Source organism: Diabrotica virgifera, chromosome 5 (assembly GCF_917563875.1).
Source record: "Diabrotica virgifera virgifera chromosome 5, PGI_DIABVI_V3a".
Lineage (NCBI taxonomy): Eukaryota > Metazoa > Arthropoda > Insecta > Coleoptera > Chrysomelidae > Diabrotica > Diabrotica virgifera.
Window position 1 is genome coordinate 2,548,031 of NC_065447.1, and position 20,215 is coordinate 2,568,245.

General features: G+C 33.3%; 1 protein-coding gene across 1 annotated transcript in view; it reads right to left on the reverse strand.

Moving 5' to 3' along the window:
- LOC114333943 (E3 ubiquitin-protein ligase HERC2) overlaps nucleotides 1-20,215 on the reverse strand; it is a 127,675-nt gene that overhangs the window by 91,187 nt on the left and 16,273 nt on the right. The window contains exons 12-18 of the mRNA XM_050652219.1: nucleotides 19,845-20,194; nucleotides 15,920-16,019; nucleotides 14,404-14,632; nucleotides 14,070-14,277; nucleotides 10,515-10,816; nucleotides 4,920-5,269; nucleotides 1,314-1,616 (exon numbers count right to left, since the gene is read on the reverse strand). Coding sequence (XP_050508176.1) covers nucleotides 1,314-1,616; nucleotides 4,920-5,269; nucleotides 10,515-10,816; nucleotides 14,070-14,277; nucleotides 14,404-14,632; nucleotides 15,920-16,019; nucleotides 19,845-20,194 — 1,842 coding nt within the window. The remainder of the gene's footprint in view (nucleotides 1-1,313; nucleotides 1,617-4,919; nucleotides 5,270-10,514; nucleotides 10,817-14,069; nucleotides 14,278-14,403; nucleotides 14,633-15,919; nucleotides 16,020-19,844; nucleotides 20,195-20,215) is intronic.

The window sequence follows — 20,215 nt, forward strand, 5'->3', positions numbered from 1 at the left end:
AAGTAGTGTGCTATGGAAAAAGCAAATAAACATTTTCCAGATGTAAACGTATATAAATAATTAAAACAACAATAATAAGACAAACAACACTATAAAATATAACAAAGAAATAAAAGCAACTACTTTACTTAGTCTTAGTGACTGCCTAAACTTTCAAATTGTTGCCCATCATTTTCGATGCAAGCATTTACTCTTTCAAGAGTAGGTTGAATAGCAACATATTTAACTGTTTTAGACTTTTATTTATGGGAACGGATTAAAGATATTGTTTTTGCCGCTAGGCCCACTACTCAAGAAAACATTATCTAGAATCTAGAGAATACGAAACGCCATTGCTAAAGCAGGAATTGAGACTGCTGTTCAATCTACTCTTGATAGGGTAAATTCTTGCATCGAAAATGACGGGTAACAATTTGAACATTTAGGTCGTCACTAAGTAAGTAGTTGCTTTTATTTCTTTGTTACATTGTATAGTGTTGTTTGTCTTATTGTTGTTTTAATTAATTATATACGTTTACATCTGGAAAATGTTTCTTTGTTTTTTCCATAGCACACTACTTTTCCTTAACTTCGTTTACCGGTGACATTAACAGTTGTTTAAAATTTACACGTTTCTTAAGATATCTCTAGATATAAAAAAGGTATCGACATGCGGTTTTCGGTATTTTGTTGCTAATTTGGTCTAATTTTGTAATACAGGATTAAAAATGCATACTTGTATTTAATATTTTCCAAAGAAAGCTAGATTTCCGAAAATAAATAAATAACGCCTACTAGCTGGCATATTACTTATTAGGCTAAATTTCGAAAATAAGACTCTTACATTGACGAAAAAGAGATGTCTTCAATAAGACCAAGTATGCAAAATTCGATTTAGCAGAACCGGACTTACAGCCATTTTTTCATAAGAAGGTTCCCGCTCACCCCCACCTCTTATTTGCAAAGGTAGACTTAAACTTGTGAAATCAAATATGCGCAGAATTTTATTAAGAATACGATGATTGGATTTCCAGTGCCCTTTCATTAGGTAAATTTTGTAAGATTTTGATTTTCAAATTTTTGATATTTAATTACGCCCTCTAGCGGTGGACACCCGGTACATAATAGAAATTTTCTAATATTATTTCTACGTGTATATAATAAAATATGTCTAGTGGTTGCAATTCCCGTGTACTCGGCTAAATGATTCTAAAAAGGAACAGACCTACCGCCTAAATATTTCGTGTTGGTATCATGTGACGTCACGGGCTATGACGCGGATGACGTGCAACGGCGAGTATATTGGACGGACTTGTATTTCTGTAGTTACTTACCTGTAAGCCCCCGCTTAAAAAGGCAGACTTCAGCCACTGACTCGACGACGTCTCTTCTTGGGCCAACGGAAGGCTCTGTCTCAAATTGAACGAGTGTAACCCCAACAGATATCCCAAATTCCTTTCGGTGTCTAGGAGCATCAGGCACACGTACAAATGGCTGAGATTGTTCTGCCTGACTTCCGTTTCCGGCTGGCAAAAATTGCCGATCACGTAGTTTTCCATCAGGGCCATGAGCTGGCTGCTTTGCGGGCAATTGTTGATTATATGGCCCACTTCTTTGCCGGCGTATTTTTGTAGAATCTGCAAGAGAATGATTTATGCATACATTATAAATGTAACAGGGACACAAAAGTTAATAATTTATAAAGTAATGTTTTCATTTTTCCATCCACCTAGATCCTGAACTGGCCTTAATTGATTGTTACCAGTTCTATTAGGGCCAGTTGTTCAATCAGTGGTTAACTCATGGATTAATGAAACCATGATTAAATTTAATTCGAAGATTATTTCTAATTAAGTTGTTCAATGCAGGTTAACTTTCGGATTTATTAAACCCAAATATTGAAGCAGTGACAATGTCGCCAGTTATTAATTAACGGCTTGGAACAAATTTTATTATGAAAATTGTACCGAAAAATGTGTCCTGTGGTATAAACGATGGTGTTCATGACTTTTGACGCAGTGACGCCCCCATGTCAGTGGTCAATGATTATTTTCGTGTTTTAAATTTAAATTTCAAAAATGGAATAAAAATAATAAAAGAAAGAGAACTACGAGCTTTACGGCTGACGAAGAAGAAATATTAATATCTTTTGTTCAAAAATATAAACATATTATTCTCGATAATAAGAAAGTGATGCAGTTACAAATTACAAGAAAATGAAAATCTGGGAAAAAATAGCCCAGTAGGCCAAACTAGTTTGTCCTGAAATCGGGTTTGGCCGGTAATTTTATATATTTTTAATTAACTATTATACCTAAATAGTTTACCTATTTGTAGGATGAGATGAGCTATTCTGTCTCTTATACGATCAATAATCATAAAAACTGTTTCCTTTGGTACACGAAATCTATTCAAAAACTCATTATCTGATCACTTATGAAAATGGTTTTCTTTTACTCGAAAAACAGGATTTTTTCGTAGAGGAAAAAATTCTATTAACAACAGCTAAGAACTCTTCGTCTTCTGTGATATCTCCATCTTCAAAATCAAAGACACCATTATTGGCTCCGTGCGTCTCCCCTCTACTTACAGTCACGTGACACGCTGTCAGATTTTGTCAGGACGTTTTAACATTGAGTCTTATGGGATTATTTCGTTAAACTTGAATATTTTATTTTGTAGTGATAATAACCGAATACAATTGTTAGAATTCATTAGTTATTAATTTATACTGTAATTTATAGTGCAACAAAAATATTTTCTTTTTCGTTAATAAAGATTTATTGAAATAAACTGCGATAGTGAGGTTATGTATACAAAATCAAACTGATAATCAATATTGGAAATAGAAGAATTTATATCAGATTAAGTGCGTTTTTATTTTCTGTTTATATTAATACATAATATCACTAGCGGGACACGGCATTTTTTTAAATGTCTCATTTAAACATACACAAAGCGTCCTGATAAAATTTCAAAAAACCGCCACCATGAGCAGGTCGGTCGATTTTGACACTTTGTTAACGCTCAGAGCGAATTAGCAATAGCCATAATTATATGTAGACACTAAATTATAATAGATTATTTTAAATCTTATCTACGATTTAAAAGTAGCAATAACAACACAATATATTATAGTGCAATAACTTTGGTTGTTTTAATCTTAAATTTTCTTAACAATATTTAATTTAAAACCAGAAAATAAGGTTACAAATCTCTAGTTAACACTGTTAATCATTCGTTTTTGGGCGATTAAGATAATCTCTGGTTAACAGATGGTTAAGTGTTAAACTTGCATTGAACAACGCAATATTACGTTTAATTGAAGATTATTTTTAATCTGAAGATAATCTCCAATTGAACAATCGGGCCTTAGTGTCCCAGAATGTTAATAGTCGTCCTCTATTGCGTTAATCCATTCTTGGTCTCTATTCCAACAGCTTACGTGTCTATCTCATATCCCCATGCTTTGCGATAGGTTCTGCAAACTGCGTTTCTTGGTTCATTGTTTCGTCCTCAGTCTCTAAAAGTTATGCTTAACATCGATCTTTCGATTGGATAATCGTAAAATGAAGTTTTTCGAGATAGCTGAGACTCTAAAGATATGAAAGGAACGAGTGGATATATAGCACATGAATATTTGATACTGCGGAAGCTCTGTGCAAAGTGGGTGCCGCGAGAGCTCACAATCGAAAAAAACAATAACGAATTGATCATTCTATGAAGTGTTTGAAGCTGTCCAATCGTAATAAAACCGAATTTTGGCGTCGATATGTTACAATGGATGAAACATTCTCCATCATTGCACACCGGAGTCCAATCGACAGTCGGCCGAGTTGACTGCACGTGATAAACCGACTCCAAAGCGTGGAAAGACGCAACTTTGGGCTGACAAGGTTATGGCATCATTATCTTGGGATCCGCATGCTATAATATTCACCGACTATCTTGAAAAGGGAAAAACCATTAACGGCGACTATTACATTGCGTTATTGAAGCGTTTGAAGGACGAAATAGCGAAAAAACGGTCTCATTTGAAGAAGAACAAAGTGCTATTTCATCAAGACAACGCACTGTGTAACGAATCAATGAAAATGATGGCAAAATTTCATGAATTGGTCTTCGAATTGCTTCCACAGCCACCGTATTCACCAGATATGGCTCCCAGTGACTACCACCTGTTCGCTGACCTCAACAGAATGCTCGTTGGAAAAATTTTTAGCACAAATGAAGAGGTAATCGCCGAAACTGAGGCTTATGTTGAGGTTAAAGACAAATTAATATCTAAAAAATCTAACATGAAGTAAAAACCACTTTGTTGTTTAAGTTTTCTGGTAGGGTTTCACCATGTTCGCGGAGGTTATATCTTTTAACATCGGCGTTTAGCCTGTTCAATATTACTTTGAAATAATGTAAAATCGAATTATAAATTCAACCATTGTTTGGTTCTGGGGCTATTTAGCAAGTATTTAAGTAAGTAATCATAACCACACTTTTTTAACTTTAAAAATTTCAACCATCTTTCAATTTTAATAGTGGGATTACTTATTTTATTGTAGATTCACTGATGATGGACCGATAGGTCTGAAAACGTTCTGAATTGGACACATTTTATTCAATCCATTGGGATTTTTAAATTTCAATAAATATACCAATTACATAGAAGTGATTTTTACTTCATGTTAGAGTTTTTTAACTATATGGTATACAGCCAACCCAGGGAACTACCCCTTTTAGTTTAAATTAATATCTGTACACACCATCAATTTTTCAGGTCGATCTTAGCATTCCTCGGTGTGCTTTCGCCGTCTTTTTCCACTTTCATACTGTTCTTTCATCTCTGGTACCTATTAATTTCTGTTTCATTACCAATTTCATATTGGGCTTAATGTAATAGTTAAAAAAGAACAAAATACATGTTATTTCAAGAAAAAACTTACCTCATTAACGGACGAGTTATCACATCTAAAATCCTGAACATCGTACACCTTATTATTGATGACGACCCACCGTCCTCCATCCAGGTTGTGGTTCTCCAAGTCGGCTTGCCTTATCAACGGCAAATCTTCGTACAATTTGTGAGTAATACTGTTGGGTTTGGTTTGCGTAATTCCAGGCCAGGCAATATCGTCGGCATCGTGTAGTTCTATGTCGGGCATCAGTCTACAAAGCCTGTCGATGGATTTGAGGACGTCGCTGAAGGTGTTCAGCCAGTTCATGTTGATCAGAAACAGCTCGGTCTCTTGTTCCAACAGGATTAGGCTTACGATCAGTTCAGGCAGCAACACTCCTACAAGAATAAGAAATATCGATGGCCTAGAAGCAATACCTCGTAAGTGCATCTGTCAAAATTTGTGGTTTTTAGCAAAAAACTTTTTATCTATGACCTAGAAGCAATACCTCGTAAGTACCAAAATATCACGCTTTTGGTGCCGCAATACTGATATACACCTTTTCTACCAATTACCAGACTGGTAAAGTTTATAATCTAAACTTGCAAAACAAACTTTTACGTTATAATCGACATTAACTACCATAGCAAAATAAACACATACAAGGTATTGCACGCAAAAATATTTAGGCGAGGTATTGGCACATGATGAAAAGTACGATATTCGTTGCTTTGCGCCTTTATACTTTTGGTGATTGGTAGAAAAGGTTTATATCAGTACTGCGGCGCCAAAAGCGTGATTTTTGAATTTTTGGTACTTACGAGGTATTGCTTCTAGGCCATCGATATATTGTTGCGTTGTTCTGTGGATTCAGAGACTAAATGGGCCCACAAACTGCGTTATCGCTCAACAGTTTTGTTCTGTTCGAACAGAAATGACGCAAAACGGAAGTGTGTGGGTTGAAAACTGTCGTTGTTGTTGGCGTTCAAAAATGATGGAAGAATCAGGATCAGCTTGATTATATCTGTCGAACTTGTTCGTTAAGCACCTCAATTCCAGCAAATCAGAAGTGTGTGGGTCCAACAATTTTAAAAACCGACTGTTTATCCAAAGGTGGCGCATTCATTTATTTAACATACTTGTTTTAAATTAAAAGTATATTTCTTAACGAATTGTTTCAATATGATGGATCTTCGCCAGATGAGTAGAACGTTTTCATTAGAATTTATATGTTTTACATTCGCCCATTTTGTTTGTTTACGTTTTTTGTTTGATTATATCGACGGGTTTTGACAAAACATCGTAAGCATCAATTTTCCGAAAATGGGATTTTTATCTTAAATGGTTCCTTACGATAGTTTACAGCTGAGTCAAAATGATTTTTCCCATAATAACATCCTAAGTGTCTAAAATTGAATTTAATTTTTATCGTAACCACCGCATTTCAACCTTATTTTGTGCCTTTGGTATCGTGAACGCAAGGTAGTACCGACAGATGATATTAAACGCCATAAATCTTGTCGGTTTGCATATTTTGCCGCTTACGATAAGATTAAATGACCAAAATGACCGTTAGGATTACTCAGTGTTATCTTAAATGTGTTAGAACTCAGTGCAAATTGTATTTCGCTAGAACAATAATTTAAAACGAAAATAATGGTAGTTTTGATAAAACTTCTTATTCAATAGATGCGGTAAATTTTTAATACTTGTTTTTATGGTTTATTGTCTTTTTAATGGAATTTGAAGTCTAATTTACTAATTTGGTAATGACATAACCTATTTTTTTTAGTTTTCTTGTGCAAATATCATAAATATTATATTTGCAACAAAAATATATCAACTTGTAGTAACTTCACTGAAACCTGAAACAAATGTAGGGGAGTCAATATAAAACGAATATTGAAACATAGTTTTTAATTCCAAACAACTTTTTTTATTAACAATTTTCGATATTGTGAAATATAAAGCTACTTTACTCTTGAACAATATTCATATTTTTTGACATACCTCGTATGAAATTAATAAAATTTAATATCTGATAGTTTTTTTTAAAACTAATAATAAAAAGTTATCAATAGTTTCCAAGTTACGCAGACATATACTGTATAAGAGCTCAAAAAAATTACATTTATAATTTTTTAAGCTTGTTATTAAATGTATTTTAGGTAAGTTGTACAGAAAAAGGTTTTGATGACTTTGTACAAACATTTTTGAAACTGATATTTTTGGGTTATTGTATTACATTATTTTTATCTTTCTTAATTTTCTCAAAAAGAAGTTGTTTATTTCATGTCTAAAGCAAAATAGTTTAGTGCATTTTAAAGCTTTAAAAAACACCTATAAAATTGTAATATCTGTCCAAACTTGAGTAATACCCTCTTAAAGTGGTAGTAATTCTATAAAACTACGAAGTTTTCAAAAATTACATTTTTGGGATGTCGTATTATTTGAATTAAATGTTTGAGATTTTTTTTAATAGAACATCATTTAGTACCTACAGCGTCACAGAGTGTCACAGATAAATATACTTATTAAATTTTATTTTTCTTTGTTGATTTTTATTATTAAAACTATTTTTTCTGTTTTAAGATCCTTACGTTATTTGTGAATATTCATTTATAGATTGATACCTTGAAACTATCGTATGTTTATCTTAAGCGACAAGCTTCAACTAAAATTTACATAGACAAGGTCCAGCAAAGTATCGTATGTTACATAATTTAATAAAAGAATGTTATAGTACAGTTTTTTTCTTAAATTAATATTTTTTTTATGTACTAACTTATCATAGTTTCAAAATTCTAATTATATTAACCAAAAAGTCGGTAGAAGAAAAAGTCGTCTCCTGTAAAATGTGCGTTTTGTCGGTTACGATGTTTTGTCAAAAACCCATCGATATGGCAAACGCCGTCGCTACTGCACACAATGAAATTCGTTTCATTTTCGACAAACTACTAAACAAAACTGAAGTGTGTGTGCAACTCGTGTTCGTCATTTTTGTTTAAACAGACTTGCTAGTCAAACAAAACTGTCGAGCAATAACTCACTTTTGGGCCCCTTATAAGTGAATCGAACGTGGGTTAAATAACTTTAACTCATTCGACAGGGAGTCAAGGAAAATTAGAAGAAGACACGATAAAATAGGAGGGAGTCGAGAAAAATTACAGGGATTCAGGTAAAATTAGAAGGAGTCAGAAAAATTAAAGTGTAGTTAAAGAAAATTAGAGCGAGTCAGGAAAATTTTAGAGGGGGTCAGGAAAGATTAGAAGAAGACAAGAATAATTAAAAGCTGCCAGGAAAATTTAAAGTCAGAAAAACTTAGACGGAGTGAAGAAAACTTACAGGGAGTCAGAAAACATTAGAAGCTGTCAGAAAAAATTAGAGTCAAGAAAAATTAGAGGGAGACGATATAAAATAGAAAGGAATCAGGGAAAATTAGAAGAAGACATGATAAAATAGAAAAAAAAAGAAGCTTTCCTAACATACAAAAGAGTGAAGACACCGGAGGCACGAGACGACCACGTGAGAATCAGGAATAGAGTAAACCAAGAAATAGATAACATCAAAAAAGAACACTGGGAAAAATTTACCAAAGATATGGAATACTAACTCTATGGATCCCAGAAAAAGGTGTGGAAGATGATAAGGAGACAAAAACAGAAATGAATGAATTTGTACAGATAGATAACATTACGGAGAAACTGGAGAAGGAGAAGGAGATGAAGAGAAAAGAGAAAGAAACATTAATGAAATCCACGATAGAGTACTAATATCAGAAGAAGAGCTACAAGAACGAATAAAAAAATTAAAAAATAGAAAAGCACCTCCTACTACCGATACGAAGGAAAGTCTCCTACTACCGATACTCAAAAAGGGAGACTCGAAAAATCCTGAAAATTATAGAGGCATTAGTCTGATGAACAGAACATTAAAATTGTTGACGGCAGTCATAAAAGATAAAATCGAGGAAAAAGCGAACATGGCAGATGAACAACAAAGCTTCCGGAAGAACCGCAGCACAATAGATGCAATTTTTATTATCAGACAAATAGTAGAAAAGTCTATTGAATATGGAAAACCAGCATACATGTGCTTAGAGACCAGCAATAGACCATCAATAGACCACCAAATAATAAGGCTAATTAATGAAATTAACAAGAACAACAAGACCAGAGTTATAATGGCAACAGGAGAAACAGAACGCATAGAACTAAAAGGAGGAATCCGCCGAGGAGACTCGCTCAGACCATTGTTATTCAATATGGTGATGAATCAAATAATTCACGAAGTAAGAAAACGACACGGATACCACATGGGAGCGCATAAAATTACGACACTATGCTATGCCGATGATGCAGTACTAATTGCTGATAACGAAGATGACCTACAAAGGCAGCTCCACACTTTCAATATCACAGCAAATAAACTTAATATGAGAAAGTATCAGTAGAAAAAACTAAATGTATAGTGATAAGTAAAGAACCGCGTAGATGCAAGTTAGAAATAGACGGCAAAATTGTAGAACAAGTAATAAAATTAAATTACCTAGGAGTAGAGATCACTAGTGACGTGACAGGAATATAAGAACAGAGACCACAACACAAGCAACAAAAGCGGCAAGAGTAAGTGGTTGCCTCCGAGAAACCATATGGAGAGACAAATATCTGACCACGGAAAGCAAAATAAAAGTATACAAGACAACAGTAAGACCTATCCTAACATATGCAGCGGATACAAGGACCGATACAAGAAAGACGAAACAACAAATCAACAATATCGAAATGAAAGTATTAAGATCAATAGCAGGCATATCATTAAGAAACAGACAAAGCAACAGAAGTATGCGAGAACGATGCAAAATTCAAAATATTAACAGGTGGATAAAAACAAGAAAGAAAAACTGGAACGAACATGTAAACCGAATGGAGCCAGATAGATTAGCGAACATCTGTAAAAACAACAAGCCGTATAGCAGAAGCCCCGTTGGAAGGCCGCCGAAAAGATGGAAAGACAATGTACAGTCAACAACAACTGAAACAGAATAAGAGACAGACAAACAGGAGCAATCCTAGTCGCACGAAGAAGAAGAAGAAGAAGAAGAAGACATGATAAAATAGGAGAGAGCCGAGAAAAATTACAGGGAGTCAAAAAAAATTATAGAGAGTCAGGAAAAATTAATGGGAGTCAAAACAAATCAGAGTCAGTCAGAAAAAAGACGATAAAATAAGAAAAGTCAGAAAAAATTGAGTGGGATGACTGCAGATGGCATTTGAATGGATCCCCATCGCATAACGACGGGAAAAATCACTAGTCGCTAAATAAAGCCGTATGAGGCTATAAACAACTCAGATCATGTACAAAAGTATATTTTATAATAACTGAATGACAAGGAGAGAAAAGTAGTTTTGAAGTATGTAAAATATTTAAATCCTAGCTGAGCGCTTTCGGCTTATAAAGCCATCTTCAGCCATCTTTATAAGCCGAAAGCGCTCAGATACGAATTAAATATTTTACACACTTCAAAACAAAAGTACTCTTCTCTCTATGTCATTCAGAAGTCATAAGTGTGTACAAAACCATTTCAGTCTTTACAATTATTTTATAATAATTTTAATATAGTAACATAGGTATACTTCTTACCTATTAGATCACTTTTCAAGATCTGCATCACTATAAGAAAATTCTTGGGGTTTCCTACGCAAGTATCATACGCAGTATTGAGCGTCATGGTCACGAAACAGCTAAAGCAGTCCAAATACTTCATCAGCAGCGTTTCTGCCGAATCCTGACAGTCCATCGACTTGGAATATATTTTTCCTATCAATAATCGTTGAAACCTTTGAAGCAGCTTTAAGCTTGGCGACGGCAGGAACTTTTGAGAAGGCAGCTTGCCGGTCAATCCGATTTCCTTCACGGTCGATTGAGTAACCACACTTATGTTTCTGGAAAGAAAAAGAAAAAACATATAGCACAAACAGAATTCGGTCAGAATGCGCAGCTGTTGTTAAAAAAACCTTCACATTTCTATCGCCCATCCAAAAAAGTGACGGTATCAATGTTTGGTATAAATGTTTAAGAAATTCGAGTAACCGCTTTAAAGATAAGCACTTGCCAGTATTTTAAGATCGCATTAATCATTGTAAATTAGCCATTTTAGAATTTACAGTAAACACTTGCTTATTAGTACGTTTAATACGATTAGACGATAAATATTAAGCAAGAGAAATTAAACTTTTTTCTAGTTTAAAAAAAATTCCAAATTATTTTGCACATCATATTTGAAACATTATTTGGTTAAAACGTCTCATTTTTGTTTGTAAAAAAATATAATAATTTGTCTGGACTAAATTACGGTTCTGTTGATATCCGAGAAGACTTGGTCTTTACACAATGTTGCCAAACTGAATTTCTTTATATTCGATTTAAATTTTCTGGCCGATTTCTGAATCTACTACAACATTTTTATAATCACATTTATGTTTTATCAGTTTTTTGGCAAATTTTTATCAGAATAAAGAAATTTTTATAAAAACATGGATATTGTGTATATATGTACAGAGTTGACACCAAAAGTTTGGACACGCCTAATTAACTCCTAAATGCATGGTCCGAATTGTACAAAAACCGGGATACACGATATACCTATTCTGCAAAATAAAGATTTCAAATTTGATGCTTGCAATATTGCCATATTTATTATTTCGCTCATTATTTATTATTGTATATTGTATTATTATTGGAATCCTCGCTTGAATACGGGTTCAGTCATATGTAACACTTGGTATTATATCTAGTCACTAAGATCTTAAATAACGAAAGCCAAATAGTTTTGACATTAATTCATAAAACTAACAATAGCTTGACGTTTATGGAACAGTTTTGTAAAATAAATGGTATTAACAACTAAAGCTGAAAGTTGTTTTATGTGTTTTTAAAATCTCTACAATAAATAAGGTTTTTAATGAAAAAGTGTGAATTACTGTTTTAATGGTGAGGGGTTACGGCAATAGAAAAAGATCTTATAGTGATATAAGGAACTTGTTCAACGATACTTTCTCAAACCATTCTCTTATTCATAAGGAGACAGTACAAAAAATTGTAAAGCGCTTTGAGGAAACTGGACAAGTAAAGTATGGCATTCGAACAGGTAGATCAAGAACTGTTATAAATTACAATAAAACTTTAGATTTAATGCAGAGTTTCGTTGAAAATCCACATACATCGTCATCCACAGCTGCAAAAACAAGATATGTTTTTCCGACGAAGCAATATCTACACCGTGTAGGAATGTAGATCGCCAAAATTTAAGGTATTGGAGTGAGTAAATTGACACTTATTACTTAAATATGATACTCAACGACCACAAAAACTAAATGTATAGTCGGGTATAGTGGGCACTCAGTTAATTGGGCTGTTTTTTATAGAAGTAACTTTAACAAGCAATAATTATTAAACAAACTGCTACTTAGAAATGAAACTGTAACTGCCCTGAAAGAAAAGTTTGGAGCCAATTTTAATGAGATATGGTTTCATCAAGACGGAGCTCCAGCCCATTTTAGTGTAAATGTTCGGCGTTATTTAGATCAGACAATCCCTGGACGATGGATTGGTAGATTAGGTAGTACAGAATAACCTCCTCGTTCACCCGATTTGAATCTTAAAGAATATTTTATTGGGAATATTTGAAAAGTAAAATTTTTAAAACTAAATCAGCAAGTGTTGCAAAACAAAGGTAAAGAATTGTCGATGAATCTATATTAATTTCTAGAATCCACAAATTGGCAACGGGGGACATTTTGAACACTCGAAGAGATAGACATTAATTTAGCAATGTAGTAAACTTTTAATTATTATGTTCAAATTTAGTTGTACATAGTTTAAATACGAATACGAATTTCATCCAGAACGGGGTGTCAGACAGGGATGTATACTATCGCCACAATTATTCAATATATATGGAGAGCATATTATGAGAAGAGCACTTGAAGGATGGGAAAAAGGCATCTCAGTAAATGGTCATAAAATAAACAACCTACGTTTCGCAGATGACACAGCCCTTCTTGCAAATAGTCAAGCAGAGCTGATTGGTCTTATACGACTGGTTGAAAACGAAAGTCAAATATTTGGTCTGCAATTAAACTACATACTACATAACTACTACTACGGACTACATAACAATCATCCACATATAACCACAATTGATCGGTTTGAGGTTGTGAACTCATACTTATATCTGGGATCATTAATCACAAACACAGGGTCCCTACAGGAGGAAATAAAACGTAGATGTGATCTAGCAAAAGTCGCCACAGCAAAAATGACCACAATATGGAAGGACTGTCAAATTTCAAGAGCGTTAAAGATGAGGTTGATCAACTGCTTAATATTCCCAATACTGACTTACGGATGTGAATCTTGGACCCTGAGAAATTCGGAAAGAAGAAAAATAAACGCCACTGAAATGTTCTGTTGGAGACGAATGGTACGAATTCCTTGGACCGACCACAGAACAAATAATTCGATTTTAAGAGAGCTAAAAGTTAGCCAACGACTCTCCAGTAAAGTCCATCTCCAACAATTAAAATACTTTGGACATGTTATGAGAGCCAACACAGAAAACATGGAAAGACATACAAGGAAAGGTGGAAGGCCGAAGATCACGAGGAAGATCCCCAACAAGATGGATCGATCAAATTACAGGAATATGCAAAAGACACCTATGCATGAGTTAAAAGAAATGACCAGAGACAGAGATCTTTGGAGACGGACAATACACGACATCACGTCGACCACTACACTCCCTCCGGGGGTCAGGATTGAAGAGAGAGGGTTTAAATAAAAAAAATCATTGAGACGATTAGGCATTTCTAGGCTTTTGTTTGATCTTTTTAAGGTGTTCCTGAATACATAAAATCGAAACTATTGTATACGGTTGAACTGGTATTGAAGTTTTTCAATAGAAGATTTCGATAAATATATATTATACATGGTGTTGTATTTAAAAAACCAAAGTGACTGTGATATCAGAAATATGGTAAATCTGGCAACGTTACAAACATCAAATGTCAAAAATATTCATACTGTAAAATACATGTTTGTATAATTCGGCTCATCCATATGAGATAAGAATTTCTAAACTGACGTCAGTTATTGCTGATTTATTCATTTTTGAAGTAGTTATGGCTTTAAACTTACCTAACCAATTGTCGTACGAGATACAAGAGAGGTATCGTTATATGCGAGGAGGACTGTTCGAAATTTTCATCAGCGTTCGCAAGCTCGGAAGCTTCAGAGTTCAAAGCTTCGTTCAAAGCTGTTTCCAGACCTCCATCTGCCATCAGACTCCACACTAGAAGGTCAGTCATAAACCTATGACCGGATTTACACATTTTCGGTTCCATATCTAAAAAAAATCGTTTATTTTGTGAATTTTAATTCTTTTCTGAAATTACTGTTTCGTCTGTCCAATATAACTCTCGTTACATTGTTAATTTAACAAATGTTGGACTTAAAAGATCAAAATTCTTACCTGTATTAAGCAGTAAAGATGACAATGTCCTTGCTCGACCATTGGCTGTGGGCAAGAGCACAGACCATCCGGTTTGCAAAGCTGCTTGGGCCGCGGCTTGAACTGTAGGCAAAATTTTTATAGCACTTGCTAAATAGACAACTTGAGATTTCAAATTTGCCAACAGTTTGCTGTTGGGGCCCAAACCCACTGATTTGGCGTCAAGATTATTAGTAATAATACTGTGCAGCTGCAAGAGAAACACAAAATTAATTTAATATATTTATAAGCACTTGTCACTGTTTGAGATTATTTCTAAAGTGTTTATATGGCCTAGCTTTACTACTAAAAAGATGTGGTATATAACAATACTGGGAGGAATATATCAAAAAAATATGCGTCGCTAAAAAAAGAGAGTTAGGGGTATTAAAACAAACGAACAAAACGGATTCCGAATATTCAACAAGAATTTTTATTTGTGAAATCACATATGCGCAGAGAGAAATGAAATCAGGTAAAGCACCTGAGAAGAATAGAAAAGTAAGACGATCCGCATTATCGTAGTCTACTGGACGTCCCCGTATGATTTGAGCAGTTCTTAATCGAATCAGAACAACTTCGGAAGATGCGCCGATTATCTCTACAGACTTTCCTCTCTTTCTTGCGATTGCAGCCCTGCGAGACTGACAGGCACATGGTACATGACTGCCCACGCAGAGCATACACAGGCGACGCTGCAGACTTCGTAATGGCAACCGAAGAGTCAATAGAATATAAAAAAAATTAACATGGTTTGTAATGTATTGTATAATGTATAAATGTAAATTGAATTACCTATTCTGTGATGTAAGCTATACGCTAAATAATAGTTATTTATGTACCAAGTCAGTAAAGTTACTCTTTATGGAACCAGTCTGATATAATGAGCAGAGTGAGCATAGCGAGCGAGGCGAATAACAGACGAGTTCGATAAAGAGTCTTTACTGACGTGGTGCATACAAAATTTTATCGCCAGCAATTTGATATTGGTTGTAACACTTTCTTACAATTTACAATTTCAAAACTTTTTAAATTTTAGACGTCATAATAATTTCATGACAGTGATGTCAGATAACTTTTGCAAGATGGCCGATTTCGATTTTTAATCGATAGTTAGGTATATCAATATTGAATAATTACTAAATCGGTAAAGTTTTAATTAATTTTATATGAATGTAATTACAAAATACTACAGAATTTTTCTTTTTGGCATAATCTTAATTGATAATATCGCCAATTGTGTACAATATTTTTAATAATTAAAGTAAATAAATTTTAAGTTCACTCAAATACTCGCCATTCGATTACTACCATCGATATCTTACATTCAATCTCGGTTAATTTGATTAATCGCGGCAGGTAAAGTAAAATTCTTCTTTCAGTACAATAAAGTGTTACTTTACTGCCGCAAAAGAGGGCAAATGAGTACAATAATGAATGACTTTAGTGACTGTTGGCGATAAAATAAATTAACGATGTATACATATAAAAAGCTTACTTGAAGTTGTAATAACTTTAAAGTTGAAATCGCGAGGCATTCCTTATCCTGTGTAGAGGGATTATGGACTACTACCAGTTCCAGAATCTGATCAAGCAATCTAGAAAAATAATGAATTAAAAAAAATGACAATGAAGATTATTAATGAACCAATATTTTCTTTTAAATCGTTCCGCTTTTTATTCAGTTTTCATGTTTTTGCTATTCTCCTTCTTATTCTTCTTCACGTGCTACATCAGAATTATCTGACGTTGGCGATCACCACTGCCAAGGCTTCTCGATTTTCTGCAACATGGAATAATTGTCCTGAGTCCATTCACGAATGTTTTTTAACCAAACACGTGTTTTCTTCCTACAATTCTTCTTCTATTTTACGTTTAAGGATCAGTTGTAATAGTATTTTATATCGATTTACCCTCACTATATATCCCAGATAAGACATTTTCAGGTGTTTAACAGTCCTTGGCAGTTCTTTATCTTTGTTGACTCTCCTTAGTACTTGCTCATTAGTTCTTCTTGTTGGCCAAGATATCTTCAGCATCCGTCTATGAATCCACATTTCCAATTTTCCTTCTATTTAATTCATTTTCTCTGTTTAATCATCTTATGTTTTCATAATCATCATATGTATATATTTTCATTTAGCTATAATTATAAGCTTTATCTGTGTGAAAAGATATCAATCAGCCCTCAAAATGCCCTCAATGAAAAGACATGTCAAAATTTTAAATATGACTCCATCTATTGTTAGTCATGTGCAACTATTTTTAATTGAAGGTGTTTCATTGGCAACATCGCACTTAAAACGGGTCACCAATAGTTCTCTTGTCAACTTTGCAGTGGCGTACCAAAATAATATTTTAATTATTTATTATTTATATAGACAGGTAAGTAATTACGTAAAAGTTAAATCTAAGATCTATGTAATTATTAAATTATCATGTGTGTTTTGACAGGTATTTTCTAGTTTTCTAACAAAATAAAGTAAATATTCTTCTGAATCTATTTCTTTGTGGCATCTTATGCAATTACATACAGTATGATGCATGTTTGGAATAAATTCGTTATTTCGTAAGCCACCCACTTACAGGTTTTGAAACAGGTCGATTTTTACTTTTAAATTATGATTTTTGAGACATATATCGTACTAGTGATGTCATCCATTTGGCGTGATGACATGATCGATCATTTTTTTTTAAATGACAATAGGGGTCGTGTGACAGTTACTTGAAAGGTTATTCAGTTCTCTATTCAGCAATATAAACATTAACATAATTATTTATACAGGGTATTTAAGAAAAATTTTTTTGAATTAAATTGACTCAAAAAAGAGGAATGCATGTAATTTATTTAATTTAAAATACATTCTATTGCTGTCAGAAGACAGAAAAAAAAATGGTTTTTGATAAATAAACATTGCTTTTCGCTTAATTTTAATGATCGAGCTGCCAGCCATCTGTCCCTTGACAGTTTAAACATTATTTAATTTAAGCGAAAAACAATGTCTATTTGTGAAATAAACAACATTTTTTCTATTTTCTGAAAGCATTAGAATGTATTTTGAATTAAATAAATTACACACATTCTTCTTTTTGTGTCGATTAATTTAATACAAAATAATTTTTCTTAGACACACTGTATGAGTAATTATATCAATGTTTATATTACTGAATAGATAATTGAATAACCCTTCAAATGAGTTGTACACGACTCCCATTCTCCCATTGAAAATATTTCCAATTTACACGCCTATTAAAAATAAAAACATGGTGGAACTTCTTTTTGTGTCGATTAATTTAATACAAAATAATTTTTCTTAGACACACTGTATGAGTAATTATATCAATGTTTATATTACTGAATAGATAATTGAATAACCCTTCAAATGAGTTGTACACGACTCCCATTCTCATTTAAAAAGTTCACCGATTACGTCATCACGCTCAAATGGATGATGTCACTAGTATGATATATATGTCTAAAAATCATAATTCAAAAATAAAAATTGGCCTGTCTCAGGATTTATCGTGAATGTCGCTGGTTTACGAAAGAACGAATTTATTCCAAACATTTGCACCATACTGTATCCAATATTAGTTATATTAATGATTATACACTATTTTACTTGGAAAATAAGCCACAATTTAAGTTGGAAAAACAATTCATTTGACGTTTCGACTTCCACTTCTGAAAGTGATAGGTACCTATTAATATTTTGTATTTTGATAACGATTTCCGAAGTGGAAGTCAAAACGTCAAATAAATTGAATTTTCAACTTAAAGTGTGGCTTATTTTCGAAGTAAAATAGTAAATAAAGTAAAATTTTATTAATAGAGAGTACCTATACAGTATTTCAAGGTCAGTTTTCACTTCAAATTGTCATTATGATGTCTGTTTATAATAAGTATTGAGTTTCATTTACTATCCTTGATCTTTGGGAACCGCATGAATATTATTTTGCAGATATTAAAACGTGAAAGAATAATGGCAAATGGCACCACCAAAAAGCAATGTTTGGTTTCATTTTAATGAACTAAGAACAAACTCGCTGCAATTTTTGCTCCAAAGTTTTAAAAACATCAGAAAATATTTCCAATTTACACGCCTATTAAAAATAAAAACATGGTGGAATTTTTTTAATCAAGTAAACAAAAGAAAAGACAGCGAGAATACGAACAAGAGTGAAGACAATGAATCGAAGATTAAGATTTAATAAATAAATCTACTTTAAAATTTACATATAATATATTATGTCTGAATTGTCAATATGAATGAGTGAGATAAAATTACATTATTAGAGAAGAATTTTTTTCCGAGCAACAAAAACAAAATTTGATTAAATTATTAAAGTTTTGTATTTTGATAATGATTTCCAAGTTGGAAATTGAAACGTCAAATAAATTTAATTTAAAACTTAAATTGTGGCTTGTTCCCATGTCACAAGAAAAAACACACCACGTCTACGTCTATGCAGATAAGGACACCTGTTGACGAGTAAAATATTTCTTAGATTCTCACCCTTCCTTGGACGTAAATATATAGACCAGCGAAGTATTGATAAGGTTACCAATGATTCACAGTATTCAAGGAATTTGTTCAACTTAGCCGCTCGTAAATATGACCCATAGACCGGAGGTATATTGTTACCGAGGCAAATTTTATGAAATCATCTTACTTTTTCCCTTGTGCACATTGGCAAGGCGGCATACCCAATAAAAATGCCCCCGGTATAAATTCCCCCCCGCCCCGGTTTTAAAATTTAACATTGTTGCCGATAGTTCTCAGTTCAATTTGTAGATGAGTCGCCTTCAATTAAAAATGGTTGGACATTAACAGATAAATTAGTTCAAATCCTGTCAACTTGCTAACCTTTAAAAGGTCCCTTTAAAACGAAAGATTTCTTTCTATTTTTCTTATTTCTTTCTAAAGACACATAAATTTCCGAAAAAAAAATTAATATTTTTATAAGGAATACCATATAAAATGTCAAAATAATGTATACAAAACAGGCGCAAAATTTGGAGTCATTGTCTTTTAAATGCTTTCACTTTTTTTGGATCCTGAGAAAACTAATGAATATTTTTGAAAAATTTAAACGCAGAATGAAAGATTGCATTATTACCGAGGGCCGAAAGTACCTGAAAATTTCTATGTTTATTTTTATAAGTTAAAGGGGTGAAAAAAGAGAAAATTTAGTGTGATTTTTAATTTCAAATATCTCATTCAGAAGAAACTTTTTGGTTATTCTAATGGACTTTCGGCTCTCGGTAATAATGTAATCTTTCATTCTGCGTTTAAATTTTTCAAAATTTTTTATTAGTTTTTTCAGAATTTGAAAAAATGAATGCATTTAAAAAGCATTGGCCCGAAATTTACGCCGACGCTCTTAATAATAATTGTACTTAATATAAACACTTTACTTACTTGAAAGTCTGTTCTGAGAGGTCTATAACAAATGGAAGCGAAGTCTTAGGCACAAATGAATTGACGTCCGTCCAACAGAAACTCTGAGAAGGCCCGCAAGATATCCCCACGATCCTTTGTCCTTTCAGTGACTCGATCATCTTGGGTTGTTGGACGTAGATATCTGGCGTTTCAAATAGTTGTTTGTTTTCGTTTTTACCCCAACCGTATATCTCTCCCGCGTCTGTTAAAGCCAGAATGTGAGCAGTGCCCAAACTGATAGAGACGACGCGTTTGTCTTGCAGGATTTCGACTGGTTCCGGGATGCGTATGTGGTCTTCGTTGGGATGGCCTAACCTCCAACCCTCACCCTAAAGAAACAATATATGTAT